Genomic DNA, 23,107 nt, shown 5'->3' on the forward strand with positions numbered 1-23,107 from the left:
CTAAAAAGCATTTCACATGTGTTATTTCCTGTGCCTTAATCCAAAGGAAGAAGTGAAAGGAGAAACTCCTAGGACAAAAAAAAATTTTTTTTTTAAATTTTTATTCCAGTGTTATCATTCTAATACTTAACATATTGTATTTGTAGTCATGTTCCTTTTTCAGTTCTAATGCTGTGCCCCTGAAAGTCACAATGGTGAATGCTGATCCAGTGGGGGAAGAAATTAATGTCATGTTTAAGGTGAGCAGAAAAATGTGACTTTATTTTTAAGTGGTAATTTTTAAATTCTTTTGTCAAATTTCTTTTCAAAAATTGCAAAAAGTAATTATATTTATCTAAAATTTAACTAAATTGAATAATTATGTGAAAAAATTATCACTGACATAAACTGTTCCCAAACAGATTTGGGAACAAATATAGCTCTGGGCTAGAGATGTTGCATTTGGCCACACAAGTTAAGTACACTATAGCTCCAGGCCATGCCTCTCCCCCAGACTGTGATGTGGTGCAGGGCAAAATTGCAAAACTGAGCAGTGGCACTGGTTTTGGAAGCATATAGCTTACCTTTGGAAAGCAGCAGGAGTTAGAGTACTTTAGAGTAATCTTTTCCAGTCAAAGTTGTGTGTGTTGTGATCATAACTAGTATTATTTATAAGGAGGAATAGAGAGTTTTAGATAATTGAACAAGTTTGATTAGTAGATGTTCATTAAGATAGCTTCTCTTGAAGCACCTTTGCTGTATACATATAGCAAACTCCCATATATTCAGATCTGGTTTTGGACTCCATTTTATTTTTAAGTAAACTTTTTGAGATCATTGTGGTTTCACATAGTTTGTTTTAAGAAATTACACAGAAATCCTGTGTACCCTTTACTCAGTTTCTCCCAATGGTAACATCTTGCAAAACTCCCATGTTATATCAAGATTAGGATGTTAACATTGATACAGTCAAGATATGGAGTATTTCATTCATCACAAAGATCTGCCATATTTCCCTTTAAAAAAATTGAATACAGGAGTTTCCATTGTGACTCAGTGGTAACAAACCCAACTAGTATCCATGAGGATGTGGATTCGATCCCTGGCCCCACGTAGTGGGTTAAGGATCCGGCATTGCCATGAGCTTTGGTGTAGGTTGCAGAGGCAGCTCAAATCTGGCACTGCTGTGTCTGTGGCGTAGACCAGCAGCTGAAGCTCCTATTCGACCCCTAGCCTGGGAACTTCCGTATGCTGCAGGTGCAGTCCTAAAAAGGAAACAAAAAAATTTGAATATAATTTTCATATTACCGTAAAACCCAACCTTTTAAAGTGTACATATCAGGAAACTGAGACTTGAAGAGGTTAAGTAACTTTCTCTAGAATGCTTGAGAAGAATTAAAAAGACATCTTTGGAGTTCCCGTCGTGGCGCAGTGGTTAACGAATCCGACTAGGAACCATGAGGTTGCGGGTTCAGTCCCTGCCCTTGCTCAGTGGGTTAACGATCCGGCGTTGCCGTGAGCTGTGGTGTAGGTCGCAGACGCGGCTCGGATCCTGCGTTGCTGTGGCTCTGGCGTAGGCCGGTGGCTACAGCTCCGATTGGACCCCTAGCCTGGGAACCTCCATATGCCGCAGGAGCGGCACAAGAAATAGCAAAAAAAAAAAAAAAAAAACATCTTTATTCATCTTATTTACTCTTTTTCACTGCTCCTTCCTCCCCACCCCTTCCCCCTGTTTATAAATATGTAATTTATTAAGTCTTTTGAAAATATACAATTTTCTTTTGTTTCCCTGATTTCAAGGTTGGTGAAGATCTTCGGCAAGATATGCTAGCTTTACAAATGATAAAGATTATGGACAAAATCTGGCTTAAAGAAGGACTAGATCTGAGAATGGTAATTTTCAAATGTCTCTCAACTGGCAGAGACCGAGGTAAATCTGTTAGCTGTGTCTTATTTATTAATTTATTTTTTCCATGAACTTAGACCAGAGTGTATGTGCTCTAAGGGTCCTGATCCTGGTACAGTATAATCTCAGCCTTATCGCTGTCCTTTCTCAGGTCAGGATATAAAACTTTATCTTGTCAAAAGGAAATCAGGTCAGTTTAAGAATTCTTCCTGTAACACTCAATGAGTAGCCATATAAATGCTTGCAAGACAATAAGTCTTATGAGATGAAAGTCATTTCATCCAGTAAGATTCCTTACAAAAGAGCCTGCTGTTTCATTAGATTAGTTTTTCTGTCACCATACTTATTTCATATAATCGAACTCCTCTTTCTTCTTATGGAATTGCATGTAATTTTGTAAGCAATCAACTTCCTCCTTTTTTTACATTGCTTCTGATTAATGGTTGAGTGCTTACTCTGTGCTTTGCCTTATGCTAAGTATTTCACTTGTGTTATCTCACTGTGTTCTTATTTTAAAACGGAGAAATCACATCCACATCCTCTGTGAAGATTTTAACCTTATAAGTCTATTGTAATCTCTCCTTTCTCCAGACTCAGCAGTTGTCTTTAATACTTACCAGACATTGTCTTGTCTGCTTGGTTAAGTCCCCTCAGGGGATAGTAGTACTTTGTCTATCTGTGAACTTTTATCCACTGTTTTGTACATAGGGATTTTTATGTGTGCATATTTGATAATGAAATTAGACGTGTGTGGGAGTCCGTGGCTCAGTGGTTGACGAACCTGAACTAGCATCCATGAGGACGTGGGTTCAATCCCTGGCCTTGCTCAATGGGTTAAGGATCCAGCATTGCTTTGAGCTGTGGTGTAGGTTGCAGATGAGGCTTGGATCTGGCATTGCTGTGGCTGTGGCGTAAGCTGGCAGTTACAGGTCTGATTTGACCCCTAGCCTGGGAACCTCCATATGCCACAGATGTGGCCCTAAAAAGACTGAAAAATAAAAAAAATTTGACATGTGTATGTATTAAAAATGTGATTAAGCATAGTCATAGAATCAAGATGCAGGTATTCATTGAAAAAGGATTTCATGGAGTTCCCTAGTGGCCTAGTGGTTAAGGATCTGGCATTGTCACTACTGTGGCATCGTTTCCATCCCTTATAGGAATTTCCTCACACCACAGGTGTTGCCAGAAAAAGAAAAGACAAGAGAAAGGATGTCACTGAAATACAAACTACGCGATACAACCAAAACAGCATAAAAGATTTAAATGAATTTACTTTGCTGTGTGTGACCAGACTGTTAGGATTACAGCCTGGTCCTGCTTACTTTGTTTTGGGATAGCCTAAAGGCCTTGATCTTCTTGCTTATTTTGAATCCTTTGTTCAAAGCAAGTCACTGTATCTGTCTTTTATTTTGATAATAGTTCATCTCCTTGATTTTTAAAATACCTAAAACTAATTTTTAAAATTTATAAATACATGTGCATAGTATAATACCCACTTAGCATATAATAAAATAAATTGAAATGTAAATCTCAGTTTTCTCTACCCCTAGGCAGCCTTGTCGCAAAACATAACCACTTACTTAGCTTTCTGAGAATATTGTGTATACATTCCAATATGCATAATAGTCTTTCAAACACAAAAGTTACAGTTTTCCTGTGGATTCTGTCTTTTAAAACTTTTTTTTTTCCTTTTTGGCTATACCCATGGCATATGGAGGTTCCCAGGCCAAGAACTGAATCTGAAGCATAGCTGTGACCTACAGGATTGAACCCTCACTGCCGTAGAGATCTTAACCTGCTGTGCGTGCCACAAAGGGAGCTCTTAAAAACATTTTTGAGATTTTTCTACATAAGCACATCGAGATCTATGTTAATGTATCCTATTGTGTAGATGTACCATAATTTATTTTTTTTGATACTTGGTTTAAAGGAATTATAGAAAAAATAAAAAATGATTTGCCCAGCCAAGCATTTGCATTTCAGTAAGGAAAACAAAACACATTTAAAAAAAAAAAAAAACCCAGAAACAAAAAGAAAACAAAACATATATTTGAGATTCAAACACATCACAAAGACAGTCTTAATCTGTTCTTTCCTTTGAAGGGTCTTAATGTACTCTGAAACACTTCTATAGTGCCCAAATACATGATTAGAGAAAGTTTTTTTGTGCTGAAATGGGGCAGCATGTATCTTACAAGTAACTATTAGCAAGGTCAGTGTTATCTAGTTTGTAATTAAAATTGTTATTCTTTTGCAGGGTAGTACATGGATATACAGACTAGAGTTTCAAATAGTCAAATTCAACTTTTATATCCTGGGTACTTCTGGGGAAAAAAAATAATTTTGATTGCTCACATTTTCTAGCATATGCTGCCAGACTTGATTTTTTTAAAATGATAATTGTTAGCCGATATGTCAAAGATCGAGAACTATAAATTTTAGGGGAGACATTTTCACATGTTTTAATATATTATTGTGAAAGGCATGGTGGAGCTAGTTCCTGCTTCAGATACCCTCAGGAAGATCCAAGTGGAATATGGTGTGACTGGATCCTTTAAAGATAAACCACTTGCCGAATGGCTGAGGAAATATAATCCCTCTGAAGAGGAATATGAAAAGGTAATTAGCTTGTCTCCTTATTCTAAATTACTGTCAAAAACGTATACATAAGTCTTAATTGTTTTCATTTTCCAGCTCTGGTGGCCGGTCATTTAGTTGTGAAAACAGTATTTTTCTCCAAGTTAAAAATATATATATATTAAAAACAGAATGCATTTAATAGCAAGAATCTGAGTGAAACCAATGCTGAATTACAAAAACTAAAATCCTAAACAGGTATTTATAGGCTAGCAAAACAAGTACTTTTATAACCTAGAATGTTATATTTCACAAAGCTCTTGGGAAAAGTTACAGAAATGAGTAAGAGTGGCTGCATCATGTGGTAGAAGAAGATTATGGGTCAGACTCTCTGGCCTGAATTCAGGTCCCAAGTCACTTACAAGCACACAGCCTTTTTTTTTTTGGCCACACTTGTAGCATGTGGAAGTTCCCGGGCCAGGGATCAAACCCAAGCTATAGCAGTAGCCCAAGCCACTGCAGTGACAACACCAGATCCTTAACCTGCTGTGCCACTAGAGAACTCCTATAGAGCCTTCTTAAATTAACCTCTTGTGCCTCGTTGACTCTGCTATAAAATATTATAGTATATATAATATACTATACTCTAAAAAATAATATACAGGCGTTCCCATCGTATCTCAGCAGTGACGAACCCAACTAGTATCCATGGGGACACACAGGGGTTCTATCCCTGGCCTCACTCAGTAGGTTAAAGATCTGGCATTGCCGTGAGCTGTGGTGTAGATCACAGATGCAGCTCCAATTCAACCCCTAGCCTGGGAACTTCCATATGCTGTGGGTGTAGCCCTAAAAAAACCAAACCAAACAAAACAAAATTTATATATAAAATACATGTATACACACACAAGGATATTCTGAGAATTAAATGAATTCATAAAGTGTTACATAGAATAAATTCTGTAATTGATGTTCTTGGAGGCATCAGTTTTTTGTTTACTATAATTTTGAATACTTAATAAGAAAGAAAAATCTCTTAGCACATAGGCCTAAGAGATCTTAAATTGGCCTAAGGAAGGCTCCAGAAGACTTTCAGTGGTGATATAGATCCCAGTTTTGATGTCATTTGCCTGCCTAGTTTATAGCAAATCATTTTGTATCTACCACATTTACAGATATATACATATAAAGTATCTATTTACAAATAGGTACATGTTGACCCATGAAAGTAAAGTAGAGGTATTTTGTCCTTTGTCAGTCTTTTACACTTTTAAGAGAACTCCCTTTCTCTTTTTTTCTTTTAGGGCCGGACCCACTGCATATGGAAGTTCCAGGCTCGGGTCAAATCATAGTGACAGCTGCCAGCTTAGACACAACCACAGCAACACGGGATCTGAGCCGCGTCTGCAACCTATACCCTAGCTCACAGCAACACTGGATCCTTAACCCACTGAGCGAGGCCAGGGATCGAACACCTGTTCTTATGGATACTAGTCAGGTTCACTGGGAAAAAAGCTAATACTTATTTATAGTAATATTGGCTCTGTGATTTTGGACAAGCTATTTGACACAAAATAATTGTCAAGTAATATACATTGAGTGCCTTTTATGCATTTGGCTCTTTTATGTGTTTTGCTAAATAACAGAGAATATACCATAGTGGAATTCCTTTGCCCGGGTTTGAATCTTGGGTCTGCCATTTAACAGTGATGTGATCTTGGGCAAATAACCTCTTTGTTTTAGTTTTTTCATATATAAAATGGTGATAATAATATACTTACATCATTCTCTTATTGTGAGATTTTAATTGAGTTTACTGTATACACATGTACTCTGTGTGTGTGTAAAGAGAGTAGTGCAATGTTTGGTTTGTAATAAGGACTTTGTTATTGCTGATGATAATATGCTGTTATCATCATCATCATCGCTAAATAATTTCACATGGACATTTAGAGCCATGTGGTTGTTCTATTTAGAAATGTAGTATCTTGAGAATAAACTAAATGCACATGCTTTAGATTAAAATAATCATTGCAGGAGTTCTTTATGGAGTAGCGAGTTAAGGGTCCGATGTTGTCACTGCAGTGGCTTGGGTTGCTGCTGTGGCACATATTCAGTCCCTGGCCTGGGAACATCCACAGGCTACAGGCATGGCCAAAAAATAAATTAATTAAAGAAAATATTCATTGTATGCAACTTGTGTCCTTCTGTGTAATACTATTAATATTAATAATTTAATCCCCAGGACAGGCAGAATTAAAGTGAAAGACGGTCTTCCAGCTTTGAGAAACTTGCAGAGTGACCAAATGGACAGTAGAACACATTCATTGTATTATTGGATGTTTAAAGATATAAGCTGAGTTTCTTTACACATGCCATTCCTACAAGCCAAAAAAAGGAGGGGAATATTCCTTTATCTAGACTAAGCCTTGTCCCCATGTTACCACTTGTGGTAAGCAGCAGAGCCTGTGAAGAGCAGGGTTACATAAACATGCTTAAAGATGTTCAAAGTTGCTATATACCCGAAGTAGGGACTAGCAGGTTCTCTACCTGTTGAAAGACAAAAGCTAGAGAGAAGGAGCACTAACCATCTTTAGAAGGGTATTTTGGAACTGACTTTTGTTATCATAACTCAGTTTATAATCTGTTAAGAAAGTGGATTATAATAGTGTTTTCAACAACTGATAAATTAATCTTTGTAACCCTGCCTCCTTTAAAAATAATCTTTTTCTTAAAGTGATTTTATATCTTTATTATAGGCTTCTGAGAATTTTATCTATTCTTGTGCTGGATGCTGTGTAGCCACCTATGTTTTGGGCATCTGTGATCGACACAATGACAATATAATGCTTCGAAGCACAGGACATATGTTTCACATTGACTTTGGAAAGTTTTTGGGCCATGCACAAATGTTTGGTAGCTTCAAAAGGTATTAATATTGTTATTGTTGCTAAAGAAAAGAGTCATTTCCTGTTTCAGAAGTTAATATCCCCAACTGTTATGTATAAAATAAACTACAAGGATATATTGTACAATACAGGGAATGTAGCCAATATTTTATAACAGTATGGAGTGTAATCTTTAAAAATTGTGAATCACTATACTGTGCACATAACATATATAATTTTGTATATCAACTATACTTCAGTGTTTTAAAAAGTCAGCTTTAAAAATCCCACAAAGTAATGTCCCAAACTTTGCTTTCTTTTCTTGCTGTTCTTTGCTTTTTGCTCCTTTTGAGCATAACTAGGGATGAAAAAGGGTCTAAAAGATGACTCTACCATATGTTAGACAAGAATCAGTATGTGTGTGTAGCCTCTATTTAAATGAATTAAGCTATGTTTTATTTTATATAGTTAGTGGTATTAGAACTGTTCCCACTTGTATAATGGCAACTGGTACAAAATTTTTCTCTGTATATTTGTAACTACTGTCTGATCTCTATTTGGATGTGTGGGTTGATACTTATCACCTTGGAAAAAATAACATATAGAAATTCTAGCTAAATAATGAGATTACATGATAGCTTTCCTGGAATTGTGAATTTTTAAGAATTATGCCAATTCAGAACTGCCCGAAAGTAAGTTACCCAGTTAGAAATTGCTGTAGCTCAGAGAGCTTTAGTTCAATAACCAGGTAATAGCAATGGCACTTATTTGAATATGTTCTGAAAATAAAGTTTGTATGTGCTTTCTTTTTAAATAGGGATCGGGCTCCTTTTGTACTGACCTCTGATATGGCATATGTCATTAATGGGGGTGAAAAGCCCACCATTCGTTTCCAGTTGTTTGTGGACCTCTGCTGTCAAGCCTACAACTTGATAAGAAAGCAAACCAACCTCTTTCTTAACCTCCTTTCACTGGTAACTGTGTTCTTTATAGGCATTTAATTAATTTTATATTCTGTGTTTCAATATCTAAAAATAGGCATTTTGTGATTTATTATTGTTATTATTATTATTTTTTATTTTTTGGTCTTTTTAGGGCCACACCTGAGGCATATGGAGGTTCCCACGCTAGGGGTCGAATTGGAACTGTAGCTGCTGGCCCACACCACAGCCACAGCAACGGATCCGAGCCGTGTCTGCGACCTACACCACAGCTCAAGGCAAATCCAGATCCTTAACCCACTGAGTGATTGTAGGGATCGTACCTGTGTCCTCATGGGTGCTAGTCAGATTTGTTTCCACTGGGCCACAACAGAAACTCCCATTTTGTGATTTTTGTAATAAAATTTATTGTAGTTTCAAATGTCGGATGTATAATTACCGAAATATTTTAAAATTACTGCTGTGTAAAATATGCCAGACACCATTTATGTATAATACAAAAAAGAAGTCACTAGGGTGGGTACCCTGAGAATGAGCAGTAATGATAACTGAAAGGGACCCCAAGAGAGTCACATGGGATGCTGGTAAATATTTCGTGTCTTAATCTGAATGTGTTCAGATTGTGGACATTTGTTAACCTGTGCTGTTAAGATTTCTGTGATTTTTGGATATAAAGTAAAAAGTAAAAGCAGGAGTTCCTGCTGTGGCACAATTGAATCAGTGGCATCTTGGGAGCACTGGAACATGGGTTTGATCCCAGGCCTGGCACAGTGGGTTGGGGAATCCTCTGTTGCTGCAGCTGTGGCTTGAGTCACAACTGAGGCTTGGATCTGATCCCTGGTCCAGGAACTCCATATGCCATGGGGCGGCCAGAAAAGAAAAAAAAAAAAAAGGAAAAACCAACCAAACCTCCCCCACCCATGATTGTTGTGACTGAAATTGATGCAGAAACAGAACTAGACAAAAGGTCTGGATTTCACAGCTTTTATTCCATAAACTGGCTGTGAGTTCCAACAGTTGACTTCCTTGGCCAAGATTTTTCTCATTTATATGAGAATCATGTAGGTCCCTAAAATACTAAGAAACTCCTCAAATTTGATTGGTTTTGTTTGCTTTATTTCTGATCACTTGGCTATCTTTTAGGGAGGGGTAGGGAACAGACTTCTGAAAAATTTAACTCACAAACGTTTTTTCTATAGATGATTCCTTCAGGGTTACCTGAACTTACAAGTATTCAAGATTTGAAATACGTTAGAGATGCACTTCAACCCCAAACTACAGATGCCGAAGCTACAATTTTCTTTACAAGGTAGGTAAGGTATATTTAAATACATTAGTGAAGGCACATACTGTTTAGCTTTGCTTTGTTTTCTTTAGCTTAAACAAATTCTATATATCAAAATTCTGATTTATAGGAAAAAATCATGATTCACGATATTAGCAAATAGTAGGTTTATCAAAAGTTTATTGGGTTCCCACTGTGGCTCAGCGGAAACGAATCCGATTAGTATCTGTGAGGATGAGGGTTCAATCCCTGGCCTCTTTCAGTGGTTCGTGGATCCAGTGTTGCCTTGAGCTGTGGTGTAGGACGCAGACAGGGCTCGATTCCTGCATTGCTGTGGCTGTGGTGTAGGCCAGCGGCTGTAGCTCCAATTAGACCCCTAGCCTGGGAATTTCCATATGCCTCGGATATGGCCCTAAAAAGCAAAAAAAAAAAAAAAAGTTTATTTACTGAATACATATAAAGAATCAGCAATAGCACTTATATACATTTATTTCTTTCAATATATGATCTCAAATTTTATTAAGTACATGATTTCAGTTGTAAACATCCTACTAGTGAACTATTTCTGCTAAACGTATTTTCTATGGTGCCAAACACAAGTTTTTTTCCCCCTAAAATATCTATACTAATGTATTTTTCAGGATTCTGCCATAGTTTTCATGGATATCATAAGTGCTTATAACAGTGAACCCTGGGACGCTGCTGTAGTAAATTGTTATTATGTGATGTAGTACTTGAAACACATATACTAATGACTGACATTTCAACTGGTGATTCTTGCTTTAAAAGCAGATTTTCCTGGCAAATATGTTCTAAAGGTCTGGAGACTAGGTGGGTCAAGACTTGTGGTACCACCTCATTAGATGCTACAGCAAGGAGGGGCACATAAGCTCGTGTTTTTTTCTTTCCTTTTCTCTTGCCTTCTTCCTCTTAGTAGAGAAGAGGCAGAAAACATTGGATTGGACTTCCCTAGTCTCAAGAGTCTGGGCTGAATTAAATTGAAGGATGCTGACTTTTGTGTAGTCTTCCAGATTAATCATGATAATTTAGGTATTGCTGGGGTTTGTTTTGTTTTGTTTTTTAAGAGATATTTTGGCTCCCCTGGGCAAAACTAGAAAGCAGGCATGTTAGGTATTAATTGGCTTGACCTGCCATAACAATATACCATAGACCAGGTTGCTTAAACAAAGGAAATTAATTTTCTCATAGTTCTGGAGACTGGAAAGTCCAAGCTCAAGATTGCTTCCTGGTGAGGGTTCTAGCTGAAAGACAACTGCCTTCTTGCTATTTCCTCACATGAAGGAGGAAGGAAAAGAAAAAGGAGGAAGAAAGCCATTCTTTTAAGGGTACTCCTAATTCCATAAAAGCCTTGTGAGGTTGGGTTTCAACGTATGAATTTGGGGGATACAAACATTCAGTCCATTAGATGGTAGAAACCTTTGTATGAGGTTCCTTAACTTCTGTTTTTGACTTTCTTTCCACTTTCTGTATTCCTTTTCTGTTTCTGAGACTCCTGATTTCCTTCACTAACCTAAAATGACTCATTCAGATCTGCCTTCCAAATTTATCCCTATCAAATACTCATCTTGTCAAAACTTCTTTTCCCAACTGAGGGAAATTAGGACCCTGAAGAAGCAAGTCCTGAAGAAGGAATCTGATACCAGATTGTACTGTTCTACTGTTTGATAGAATGGATTTTTTTTTTCTAATTTAATTTTGCAGCATATGGAAGTTCCCAGGTCAGGGATTGAACCTGAGCCACAATAGTGACCCCAGCTACTGCAGTGACAATACCAGATCCTTGACCTGCTGTGCCACACGAGAACGCCTATTCTATTTTTTTATTTCTTTAATTTTTATTTTATTTTGGAGTATAGTAGATTTACAATGTTGTGTTTCAGGTGTATAGTAAAGTGACTGTATATATATAGTGACTGAATATTCAGGTGTATAGTAGAGTGACTGTATAGCAAAGTGACTCAGTTAGACATATACCCATTCTTTTTCAAATTATTTCCCCGTATAGGTTATTACAAAATACTGAGTAGAGTTCCCTATTCTGTACAGTAGGTCATTGTTGATTATCTATTTTATATGTAGTAGTGTGTGTGTATGTTAATCCCAAACTTCTAATTTATCCCTCCCCCCTTATTTTACCCTTTGGTACCCTAAAGTTGTTTTCTAAGACTATGCGTCTATTTCTGGTTTTGAAAATAAGTTCATTTGTATCATTTTCCTAGGAGAATGGATTTTTAAAATTTTGGATTACTTTGGATACTTCCTTCTATATTTTCCCCATTTATTACAAGTGAATACTTTAATGAATCATCTTTTGGCATCATATTCTTCTGTCCTTAATAGTTTGTTTTTTTTCTTTTTCTTGATCTTTTGTCCTTTTAGGGCCACATCCGCGGCATATGGAGTTTCCCAGGCTAGGGGTCTAATTGGAGCTGTTGCTGCCAGCCTACACCACAGCCCGCGTCTACACAGCCTATACCACAGCTCACGGCAGTGCCGGATCCTTAACCCACTGAGCAAGGCCAGGGATCAAACCCACATCCTCGTGGATATTAGTTGGGCTTGTTTCCTCTGAGCTACGTCAGGAATTCCCTAAAATTTTTTTGTTGGAGTGAGATATATTTTAACAGGTTTTTTTGGCCTCTGGAACAAAGGGAATCCTTGGCAAAGTGAGAATCTGCTTAATGTTTTTAAAAGAATGAAAGTATTTTTCATTTTTTATTATGTTAAAATAACTCAGAATGTTTTCTCATGAACTATATGTAGTGTTAACACATTTTCTGATTATTTTGTAGGCTAATTGAATCAAGCTTGGGAAGCATTGCCACAAAGTTTAACTTCTTCATTCACAACCTTGCTCAGTTGCGTTTTTCTGGTCTTCCTTCCAATGATGAGCCCATCCTTTCATTTTCACCCAAAACATACTCCTTTAGACAAGATGGTCGAATCAAGGAAGTCTCTGTTTTCACTTATCATAAGAAATACAACCCAGATAAACATTATGTAAGTTTGTTTTGGTGTCTGTAGAGACTCATGCATGTGTTATTGTTGTCCTTTCTTACTTCCTTCACTTTCTCTGGTAAAGTTAAAGCATTTGAACTTTTCATATTTCTTTCTTCCTTGGAGGGCCCAAAAATAAATAAATGTACTTGGAGTATCCCTAATTGTTTTTTGGTATTTATTTCTTGGTAAGTTTGCTCTAAAACCATGTCTAAAACCGTGTCTCTTCCTCTCAGAGACAAGACTGAAAGGGTGGTGCTATTTTGCCTTTCTCCTTCCTTATCTTCGGTTTGTTCTTAATTTCACAGGTAAAGTTCATTCATTGTAGCAAACTCAACCAGCATAGAAGCACGTAAAGTAAAAATCTAAGTTCTCATTCCCCTCTCCAAGGCTGAAGTATTACAAAGTTTGTTTTTGAACAAAAGCAAGATCTTTAGTGTGCCTCCCCCTACCCCATGGAATAGCATTATCATCCTTTTTGCACTGTCAGCCTTTACATTTTTAAAAATTTATTTAAAATTTTTTTGTTTTTATTTCTGGCTCTACCTGTGGCATGTGGAAGTTCCTGGGCCAGGGATCAAACCCAATACCACAGCTATGGCAACACCAGATCCTTAACCCGCTGTACTACAAGGGAACTTCCCAGTCTTTAAATTTTTGTCAAGTCAATAGATTTTAAGAACTGACTTCACTATTATTTTTTTTAAATTTTTTTGTCTTTTTAGTGCTGCATGTGCAGCATGTGGAAGTTCCCAGGCTAGAGGCTGAATCGGAGCTGCAGCTTCTGACCTACACCACAGCCATAGCACTGCCAGCTCTGAGCCGCATCTGTGACCTATACCACAGCTCATGGTAACACTGGATCCTTAACCCCTGAGCGGGGCCAGGGATCAAACCTGTGTCCTCATGGATATTAGTAGGGTTTGTTACAACTGAGCCACAACAGGAACTCCTCTTATTTTAATTTCCACCTATTATTAGTAAATAATCGTATGTTTACTGAGTATTTTAGGACATCATTTTATTGAGTAGTCCATTCTTTCCCCTAGTGGTTTATAATGCTTCCTTTAAATATATTAAGTTATATCCTTGAATTTATTTCTGATTGTCCATAGATATATCTGACTCTGTGCACCAGTATTTTACTCTTTAAATAAAGTACTTTATAATATGGTGACTTTGTAACATAGTTTAAATATCCAATAACATGAGTTTTCCCTTATTCCTCTGTTGTATTAAGTTTTGCCTTCTCATTTGCTCTTCTAAATGAAGTTACTTACTAATATTTTCATTGGAAATAGACTAAACTTATAAATTTGGGAAGTTACATTTACTTAATCCTGGAAACAGATTGACTTTACATTTTACTTCTTTTTATTTATATTACAATAGTTAAGATTACTCTTAGGATGTCATTGGATATGCTATACATATGATGACTTTATATTTGTTATTGGTAATGTGTATTTCCAGGTGAAAAGCACTTGGTACATATAATGCTCCAGCTGAAAATTTTCTGTCAGGAAAGGTTATATTATAAATCTAATATATTTGAGGTGTGATTTATTTTCAGATTTATGTAGTCCGGATTTTGAGGGAAGGACAACTTGAGCCATCATTTGTGTTCCGGACATTTGATGAATTTCAGGAACTTCACAATAAGCTCAGTATTATTTTTCCACTTTGGAAGCTACCAGGGTATGTTCCCATCCTTGTACATTAATCCTTTTTTAATAGGAAACTTTATTATCCAGTATAGGTCAGAGTTCTCTTGAGGCACAGCTGGTTAAGGACCTGGTGGTGTCACTGCAGTGGCTTGGGTCACTGCTGTGGCACAGGTTTGATCCCTGGTCCTGGAATTTCCATATGCTACAGGTGCAGCCAAAAAAAAAAAAAAAAGTATGGGTCAAAAGCTTTGTGTTAAGTTAGTGTAAGAACCTGTGGACCATGTGCGACTAATTTTCCTTTGTATCACAGGAGCCTAGTACAGTATTAGACACAAACAAGGAACTAAGTTTTTGTTGAATGAATAAATGATCAAGATCTTAACCTTAAAATATGGAATTTTTCCACCTTTCTGAACCACTGTAGGAATAATCTATTATGGCCATACTGAGCTCCTCTTAAAAATGTTAAGCTGAGGCACTGAGACTGTTACACAAAATGTGAATGTTTACTTTTATGTTTGATACCTTTTGGAAACCTTCAGTTTTTATTGTAGCTAATGACCAGTAGATTTCCTGTGTTGAATTGCTCATATTCTCAGGTTAGATTTTGAAAATAAAGAGGCAGCAGAGTGGGTATCAGAGTTGATTTCCATGTGCAGTCTCATTTTTTTTCCACTGCCCCCAAAATAAGCAGAGCTAAGATGATCTTGTCCTGTGGCATTTGTGGATTTTACTTGTGTCCATAATTGCAATAGCTATGGCTAATTGAATAATGATTGTTTTGGAGAATAAGATCTGCATGAAATCATAAAATATTTGTGAATGATTACTCTTGAGAGGAACAAAAGTAGAAAATAAGTAATAAATTTAGCATATTAGCAAACATTATATCTTTTGTACCAAGATCAGAAAAATATATACTTGAACTATTTCATCTCTAGTACTTTGAAGAGAAATCACAAAAATTACTTTATAGGTAAAGACTCCACTTTGTATTTAAGTGTGTAAAAGTATATTTCTTTTTTCTTCTTTTCTTTGTATGGCAGCTCCTGTGGTATATGGAAGCTCCCGGGCTAGGGGTCAGATTGGAACTGCAGCTGCCAGCTTACGCCGCAGCCACAGCAACACTGGATCTGAACCATATCTATGGATCCCACACCACAGGTTCCAGCAAGGCTGGATCCTTAACCCACCGAGTGAGTCTGGGGATCAAATCCTCATCCTCATGGACACTATGTTGGGTTCTTAACCTGCTGAGCCACAATGGGGACTCCCTAAAAGTGTATTTCTTTGTCTTTTTTTTTTTTTTTGCTATTTCTTGGGCCGCTCCTGCAGCATACAGAGGTTCCCAGGCTAGAGGTCGAATTGGAGCTGTAGCTGCCGGCCTACGTCAGAACCACAGCAATGCTGGATCTGAGCGGTGTCTGCAACCTACACCACAGCTCATGGCAACGCCGGATCCTTAACCCACTGAGCAAGGGCAGGGACCGAACCCGCAACCTCATGGTTTCTAGTGGGAATCATTAACCACTTCACCACGACGGGAACTCCCAAAAGCGTATTTCTAAATAAGTGTAATGCTTGATTCTATAAATACTCCCAGAGGAAATAATTTCAATCTTGTTTTTTGTCATTCTTTTGTAGCTTTCCTAATAGGATGGTTCTAGGGAGAACACACATAAAAGATGTAGCAGCCAAAAGAAAAATTGAGTTAAACAGTTATTTACAGAGTTTGATGAGTGCTTCAACGGATGTAGCAGAGGTGACTATCCTAAATGAAAAATAATAGCATGCTATTTTTTCTACTACATAATGTTTAAATTAATGAGTCTTTTTTCTCTTCTACCTTAGTGTGATCTTGTTTGTACTTTTTTCCACCCTCTACTTCGTGATGAGAAAGCTGAAGGAATAGCTAGGTCTGCTGGTGAGATTATTTTTTTCTCTTTATTGATAATTTATGACCTCTTAATGACCTGCAAGCCTGTAACTTCTCAGTGGATGTGGTAGAATGACTGGGGTTACTGGTTGTAACCAGTGAGAATGAGGGGAGGGTATTCTTTCTAAGCCTGTCTATTTCTGGATAAAAAAAGTTTTCCTAATGAAGTGTGATTACTAAAGAAGTATATATGTATTAGTAACCCAGCAGGTTCTTGCCTTTTTTTCCTCCAACATGCAGTGATCCTAGAATTAAGGCAAAATGGTTCTTTATAGCTTGAACCACTCAAGCAACATAAAATAAAGATGAACACATTTGTATTTTCAGATGCAGGTCCCTTCAGCCCCACTCCAGGCCAAATAGGAGGAGCAGTGAAATTATCCATCTCTTACCGAAATGGTACTCTCTTCATCATGGTGATGCACATCAAAGATCTTGTGAGTAATTACAAATAATGATCGTTGTGGAAGAAACCTATACCTTGGTAGGAAGCGTCACTTTTAAGGGAATGCTTTTCTTTATAGGTTACTGAAGATGGGGCTGATCCAAATCCATATGTCAAAACATACCTACTTCCAGATACCCATAAAACATCCAAACGTAAAACCAAAATTTCACGAAAAACAAGGAATCCAACATTTAATGAAATGGTAAGATAAAATCATTTCTAAAAATATCCTAGATGTGTTTTTTTGAGATTTTTCATTTTAAACACTTCCGATTAAAATTTTTTAGCTATCAGTAGCTGAACTATTTATTTACTGCTATTAACACAAACCAATAGCAGTCCTGTGGGATATAACAAATTTTGCAGAATTAAACCTTTGGTTAAAGAACCTTAGGCTTTAAAAATATCTTAAGGGCCATTATTCAGCTACCATCTAGTGCTTAAAACTCTTTCAAAAAGTGGATGTCTAATCTATGCTGAAATATTTCCAGGCCATCCACGTTGTTTTGGTCAGATCCAGCTCTTAGATTATTTTTTGTATTGAGCTGATTATTTTTTGTACTTAAATTATTTTCTTCATGCACCAGTAATTTGTACCAGTATATCTCAGTTGTACCTCTTGGAACCACACAGAAATGCCCTTCTCCTCCTTCTACATGGCAGCCCTTGAGATAACTGAAGTTCAAAGGCCCTCCCTCCTTATTCCTTTTTTTTTGTCTTTCTAAATTGTCTTAGTCTGTCAGCAACCCTCTTAAAATAGAGTGATCTGAAAGCAGTAAGTGATACATAAGCTCAACAGGTGTGGAGCAGAACTGGGACTTTGCTGAGCTATTCATGGCCAGCTTATAAATTTACTAATCTATTAAAACCCACTAACTTTAGTTGACTATTACTTTGGAATAAACAGCACATGATTTGTGTACATTAATATTATATCCACACAAAAATGTCTGGATGGAGATTTGGAAGCAGATAATTCTGGATTTTCATGAAGATTATAAATTTGTTAAAACCATGTTGTACTTTCTCAGCGCTTTACTTTTTTATTATTAATTTTTTTTTCTTTTTCGGCTGCACCCATGGCATCTGCAAGTTCCAGGCCAGGGACCTAATCTGAGTTGGAGCTTCAGGGTACACCACAGCTATAGCAATGCTGGATCCTTAACCCACTGTCCTGGGCCTGGGGACTGGCACCTCCATAGAGACAAGCCAGATCATTAACCCACTGTGCCGCAGCGGAAACTCCCTCAGCCTCAGAAAGCATATAAAATGTTTGATGAAGACCAGTTGGTATTATTCTCAAAATGTAGTATTGGCTTGGAGTTCCCACTATGGCATAATGCAACTGCCAGCATCTCTGAAGTGCCAGGATGCAGGTTCTGTCCCTAGCCCAGCACAGTGAGTTAAAGGATCTGGCATTGCTATAGAGCAGTACAGGTCGAAATGGTGGCTCAGATCTGATCCCTGGCTAGGGAACTCCATATGCTGAGGGGTGGCACCCAAAAATGAAAAAAAAAAAAAAGTAGTACTGGCTTTTTTTTTTAGGATAGTGTTATACTTTCAAGAAACTGAAATATGGTTAGTTTTTTATTTCTTTTAGTCAAACAGTGGGTACTAGATTAAAGAGATGTTGGTCAGAAGGTATGGTAAGGCTTTCTTGAAGAAAAAAATTAAGTGTTGAATGTGGTATTTGAAAGAGAATAGTTTTTCAGTGCTCCAGATTTGTTGTAAACTGCATTTGTAGTTGATGGTTTTGCACTGAATTGTGGATAATCAGAAATAAGTGTTTCATGGCATATAAAATTTAACAGAAAAAAGACAGGAAACAGAAATTTTAACCCTCATTTTTGTAAAATAATTACACTATCCTAATTGCTTCCCTCTGCTTTTTCATCTATTCTTTTCCTTCTATTTCTCTTTTTTTTTCTTGGCCTCACTCAAGGCATTTGGAAGTTCCCAGGCTGAGGATCAAATACATACTGCCTGGTCTTTAACCCACTGTATATAGGGGGAACTCCCTCAGTTTCACTTTTTAAGATGATCTTTTTTTTTCTCATTTTTTTCAAAAAAATTTTTATTGAAGTATAGTTGAATTACAATGGTGTGTTAATTTCTGCTGTACAGCAGAGTGATTCAATTACACATCTTTACTATATCATCTTAAGGCAGGCTGCCGTGTAATTTCTTTTCCCTTCCCCATACTTCCATATCAGGAAAACCATGTTTTTAGTTTTTAGCCAACAACAAATTTTCTCCTTTGTGCATTCCTGTGTCATACGCTCAGAGGAATGACAATACAATCCGAGACTCCTGAAATACAAAATGCATCTAAAGTATGAGGCAGGTTCTACCAGATGTGTCATAATCCATGTCATTAGTTGTAGCCACTCTTTGACTCATAATCTCATTCATGTTTTTACTTGAAATAATCCTAGAAACAAAATAATGTGTAATAATTTTTTCTTTTTGCCTTTACTATAGCTTGTGTATAGTGGATATAGCAAAGAAACCCTAAGACAGAGAGAACTTCAGCTAAGCGTACTCAGTGCAGAATCTCTGCGGGAGAATTTTTTCTTGGGTGGATTAACCCTGCCTTTGAAAGATTTCAACTTGAGCAAAGAGACGGTCAAGTGGTATCAGCTGACTGCAGCAACCTATTTGTAAGCTAGTGAACTTCTGAGCTTTGGAAGCAAGAACAGTTATAAACAATGTGCACATACACATGTGGACTTTGTACAGTATTTTTATACTTGGACGCAAACGATAAAGTAAATGTACTTGCTTCATTTCAACATATCTGTTGGACCAACAGTCACTTAACTAACTTTTTTGAATTTGTTGACTCCATTGCTATTTCAAAGTCATTGTATAGAATGCTGTAAATCCTAAACTTAATATATAATAAGTCCTGAGAAAGACTTTGAATTGGTAAAGGATTTAATCCTTTCTTGAGTAATTCAGAGTAATAGCTTTAGTGTGGTCTGATAGTACTGTGTCTATTCAACCATCTGTTTTGCATTGTTTCTTACACAGACACAGCATGTTTGTTTTCCTGTTTTGCACCTTTTATAGCCTTTACCACTGTGTATGTTCACAAACACCAAAGGAGAGAAAAGGTGCAGGATGTTACTGTAAAATGCAGCTGCTATTCACAGGGCCGAAAAGCAAAGCACAAATAATCGTTATGTTAAGAACTACTAAGTAGTTTATAGAAGTAGGGGAAGATAACATTGCTTTTTATTATTCATGTCTTTAAAGCCTTTTTCAGAATAAGTGCCGATCACTGAAGTTGTAAATAATGGTGCCTTAACTTCATATGCTTCTCTGGCACTTCATTTCTGATTTCTTTCCTGACTTGATAGTAATTTCCACTCACTTTTTACTAAGACAAAAATTTATGTACACTTACTAATGTTTTTCCCAGAGAAAGATCATTTTCTGTACTTCGGATGTGACTTAGTTATTTAAACATCAGCCATTTGATTTGTTTTTGGTACCCAGTAACTGAATGAGATTGATCAATGTAGCTGTACACTAAATTCCATCATTCCATTATAACCCTGCATTTATTCCCCAGAGTGTGAATTGAAATTTAGTAATTTCACTTCCGTATGTCCATATCCACTCCCTCATTAAACAAGGGAAGATGTTCACCCACATGACCATTCCTGTTCCGTAGAAGACCTCCATGGGTAGGGCAGACTCTTGACAAGAGGCCCAGGACAAGAATTCTAGGGTCTAGACTAAATTTTAATGTAGGCTTTTATGGCACAGTTTGTCTTGTAAGTTGTCTTACTTAAACATTTGTAAACATTGTACATTCATATGAATTACTTTCCTTAATATAATGGGCTTTAGAATCACAAGGGACATGACGGTAATTATTCCACAATAAACATTATGATTCATTTGTATTAATTATTCATTCAGCTTTACACAATTTTGTGTTTAGTTTGGATAAATAGGTATATATAAAATTAATTCTCATGGCTAGAATAGAAATTCAGACACTTTTAAATGGTAAGAGATTGTAGCATTCTAGTTGCTGTGAGATAAATGACAGAATATGCAATGAAAAATACCAAGAAAGAAAGCACAATCTCCGATTCAGTTGCACACAACAAAATTTGTATGAACTGTGCACATGTTTAATAAAAATGGTGATATCTGCAGAGCAGAAATAGGAGCGTTGAGGGTGTATCAGAGGGCAGGTTAAAAAAAAAACTTGAAGTTTTTGGTGCCTAACACTAATGGTCCATTTGTAGGAAACCCCATGAGTGTGCTATATGAATGCCTTTTCTAAATATTAAAATGTGCTATTTAATAAGTTAATTAAAATGCAGATTAAAGCACCACCATTTATTTGCTTTTTCCATATACAGTTAACATTTCCTCAAAGTAAACCTTTGCAAATGTAAAGAAATACTAGCTATTTTTACCTAAGTTTTTAAAACCTAATTCCATTCCAAGAGTTGTCACTTAGCCACTGCTAAAGGAAAAAAAAAAAAAAGTCTTGGTAAAAGGTCATTGTTAATTGGACTCAGTGTATACTGCCTATTTGCAATCTGCTACAGCAATGTCTTTTACACAAAGAGTTAGAAAATGTCATGTCACTTTTTCAATTATAAGAAATAGAGATTCTTTTCTAAAAGTGTATATTATAATTAACACTATATAGTTAACCAGAGTTCAAAACAAGTGGAAATGTTTCTTTTAATTTAACTCATTATGTGCCTTCTTTGGTCATTAAAAAACATATAATTACATATATTTTAAATATAAGTTATTTCTTTCTGAAACGCTAATCTTCAGCCCTTAGCAAAAAAAAAAAAAAGACCAAGAAAAAAGAAAATGACAGAGGCACCGTTTTGCACTACTTACTATCAGTAAGTTTTAAATTAGTTGTTTTTTAAACATTTTTAAAGCTTGCAATTAAAGTAAATCTGAAACAAACATTTAAACTAGCCAAGACACTAATTTTTATGTGTAATCACAATATTTTATACCTATCTTTATTGAATAAAAATAATTATGCTACAGGTAAGTCCTACACCAGAAGAATTCTTTCCTCTTGCAGTGTTTTGGGACTTGAAAATAATGGTTTACTTAAAGAACCAATTATTTTCTCTACTGAGGAACCCAATGTAGATCTTGCACTGATGTTTTTATTACTGCCTTTATAAGAATCTCTAGATATCTAGATGTTAAGGCATGTATGATCTTTGATAAAGTATTCTTTTATATTTTCAAATTAATGTTGTATAAATGTTTTAATATCTTGCCTTAAATTGGTTCACTGTTCTTTCTGGGATTCAAGCATTGTGGCATTTAAAAGAGGAAACGTTCAATTTGATACTTATACTTCAGATCAAAAAGGAATGAAGCCCCATTACCATAATCCATGGATTTACTTACATGCTCTTTGACTAGCAGTGCAGATATGAATGAATATGGCAGTTAGTCTTATCTATAAGAACCAAATACTTTAATTATATTAAGGTAGTGAGTAAAGATGTATAATATTTTTATTAATATCTTGAATATATTCAGTGGATTGAATGTGATTTCATAACTGTACTACAATTGTATTAAAATATTTCTTGAACAAAGGAACTCTGCACTCATTTCTTGTCAACATAGTAACATTCTTGGTTCTCAACTCTGATATGAACTCACTGTTGCTTTTCTTTGCATCTCACCCAGGAGTATAGTAGTTTCAGATAATCCTGAATTTCAGAATTGGCCTGTCATTTGCACCTAAAATGTCCAAATAGAGTGTCTGACCTCTAAGTGTTTTTCTTGGAAGGGGTGGATTGCCACTTTTTTAGAGCCCCATCACCATTTCATAGAAGTAAAATGCTTTTGTGAATATAGTATGGCTGTTACTATACTATTTAATATTCAAGTAATTAATAAATAGTATAGTAACAGCCATTCTATAACATATCTTCAGAACAGAGATATGCAGATTCTTTTTTTTTCTTTTTGTCTTCTGTCCTTTTAGGACCACACTCACGGCACATGGAGGTTCCCAGGCTAGGGGTCCAATTGGAGCTGTAGCTGCCAGCTTACACCACAGCCACAGTAACGCCAGATCCTTAACCCACCGAGTGAGGAGGTCAGGGATCAAACCCTCAACCCCGTGGTTCCTAGTTGGATTCATTTCCGCTGCGCCACGATGGGAACTCCCCTATCATGCAAATTTTAGATATATACAAAGTTAGACAACATAATGGCCTCCATAAATGAATCCTATCACATATCTTCAACAATCATTACCTTAGGACTAATCTCCTTTGATGTGTATTAACTAGGATATTTCTAGGTGTAGATATGTTTTTATTTTTTTTCTGTTTAGGATTCTCGAATCTATGGATCAGCAACTTTCTTCAGTTCTGAATTTTATTATGATTTCTTTTCAAATTCACTACTTCTCTAACTGTTTAACCCATTTGTTTG

General features: G+C 36.4%; 1 protein-coding gene across 2 annotated transcripts in view; it reads left to right on the top strand.

Annotated features, from left to right (window-relative positions):
- PIK3C2A (phosphatidylinositol-4-phosphate 3-kinase catalytic subunit type 2 alpha) overlaps positions 1-22,261 on the top strand; it is a 124,410-nt gene extending 102,149 nt beyond the window's left edge. Inside the window, exons 21-33 of one of the 2 annotated variants that reach the window (XM_047776194.1) lie at positions 147-239; positions 1,780-1,909; positions 4,371-4,507; positions 7,225-7,394; positions 8,171-8,327; positions 9,494-9,603; positions 12,393-12,600; positions 14,171-14,295; positions 15,909-16,026; positions 16,116-16,188; positions 16,528-16,637; positions 16,725-16,850; positions 19,130-22,261. In XM_047776194.1, the coding sequence (XP_047632150.1) occupies positions 147-239; positions 1,780-1,909; positions 4,371-4,507; positions 7,225-7,394; positions 8,171-8,327; positions 9,494-9,603; positions 12,393-12,600; positions 14,171-14,295; positions 15,909-16,026; positions 16,116-16,188; positions 16,528-16,637; positions 16,725-16,850; positions 19,130-19,312 (1,740 nt within the window). In that variant the 3' untranslated portion in view covers positions 19,313-22,261. Of the gene's footprint in view, positions 1-146; positions 240-1,779; positions 1,910-4,370; positions 4,508-7,224; positions 7,395-8,170; positions 8,328-9,493; positions 9,604-12,392; positions 12,601-14,170; positions 14,296-15,908; positions 16,027-16,115; positions 16,189-16,527; positions 16,638-16,724; positions 16,851-19,129 lie in introns of those variants that run through there. The other variant, XM_047776195.1, reaches the window with a different exon arrangement.
- The last annotated feature ends 846 nt before the right edge of the window (positions 22,262-23,107 follow it).

This window comes from Phacochoerus africanus, chromosome 4 (assembly GCF_016906955.1).
Source record: "Phacochoerus africanus isolate WHEZ1 chromosome 4, ROS_Pafr_v1, whole genome shotgun sequence".
NCBI lineage: Eukaryota > Metazoa > Chordata > Mammalia > Artiodactyla > Suidae > Phacochoerus > Phacochoerus africanus.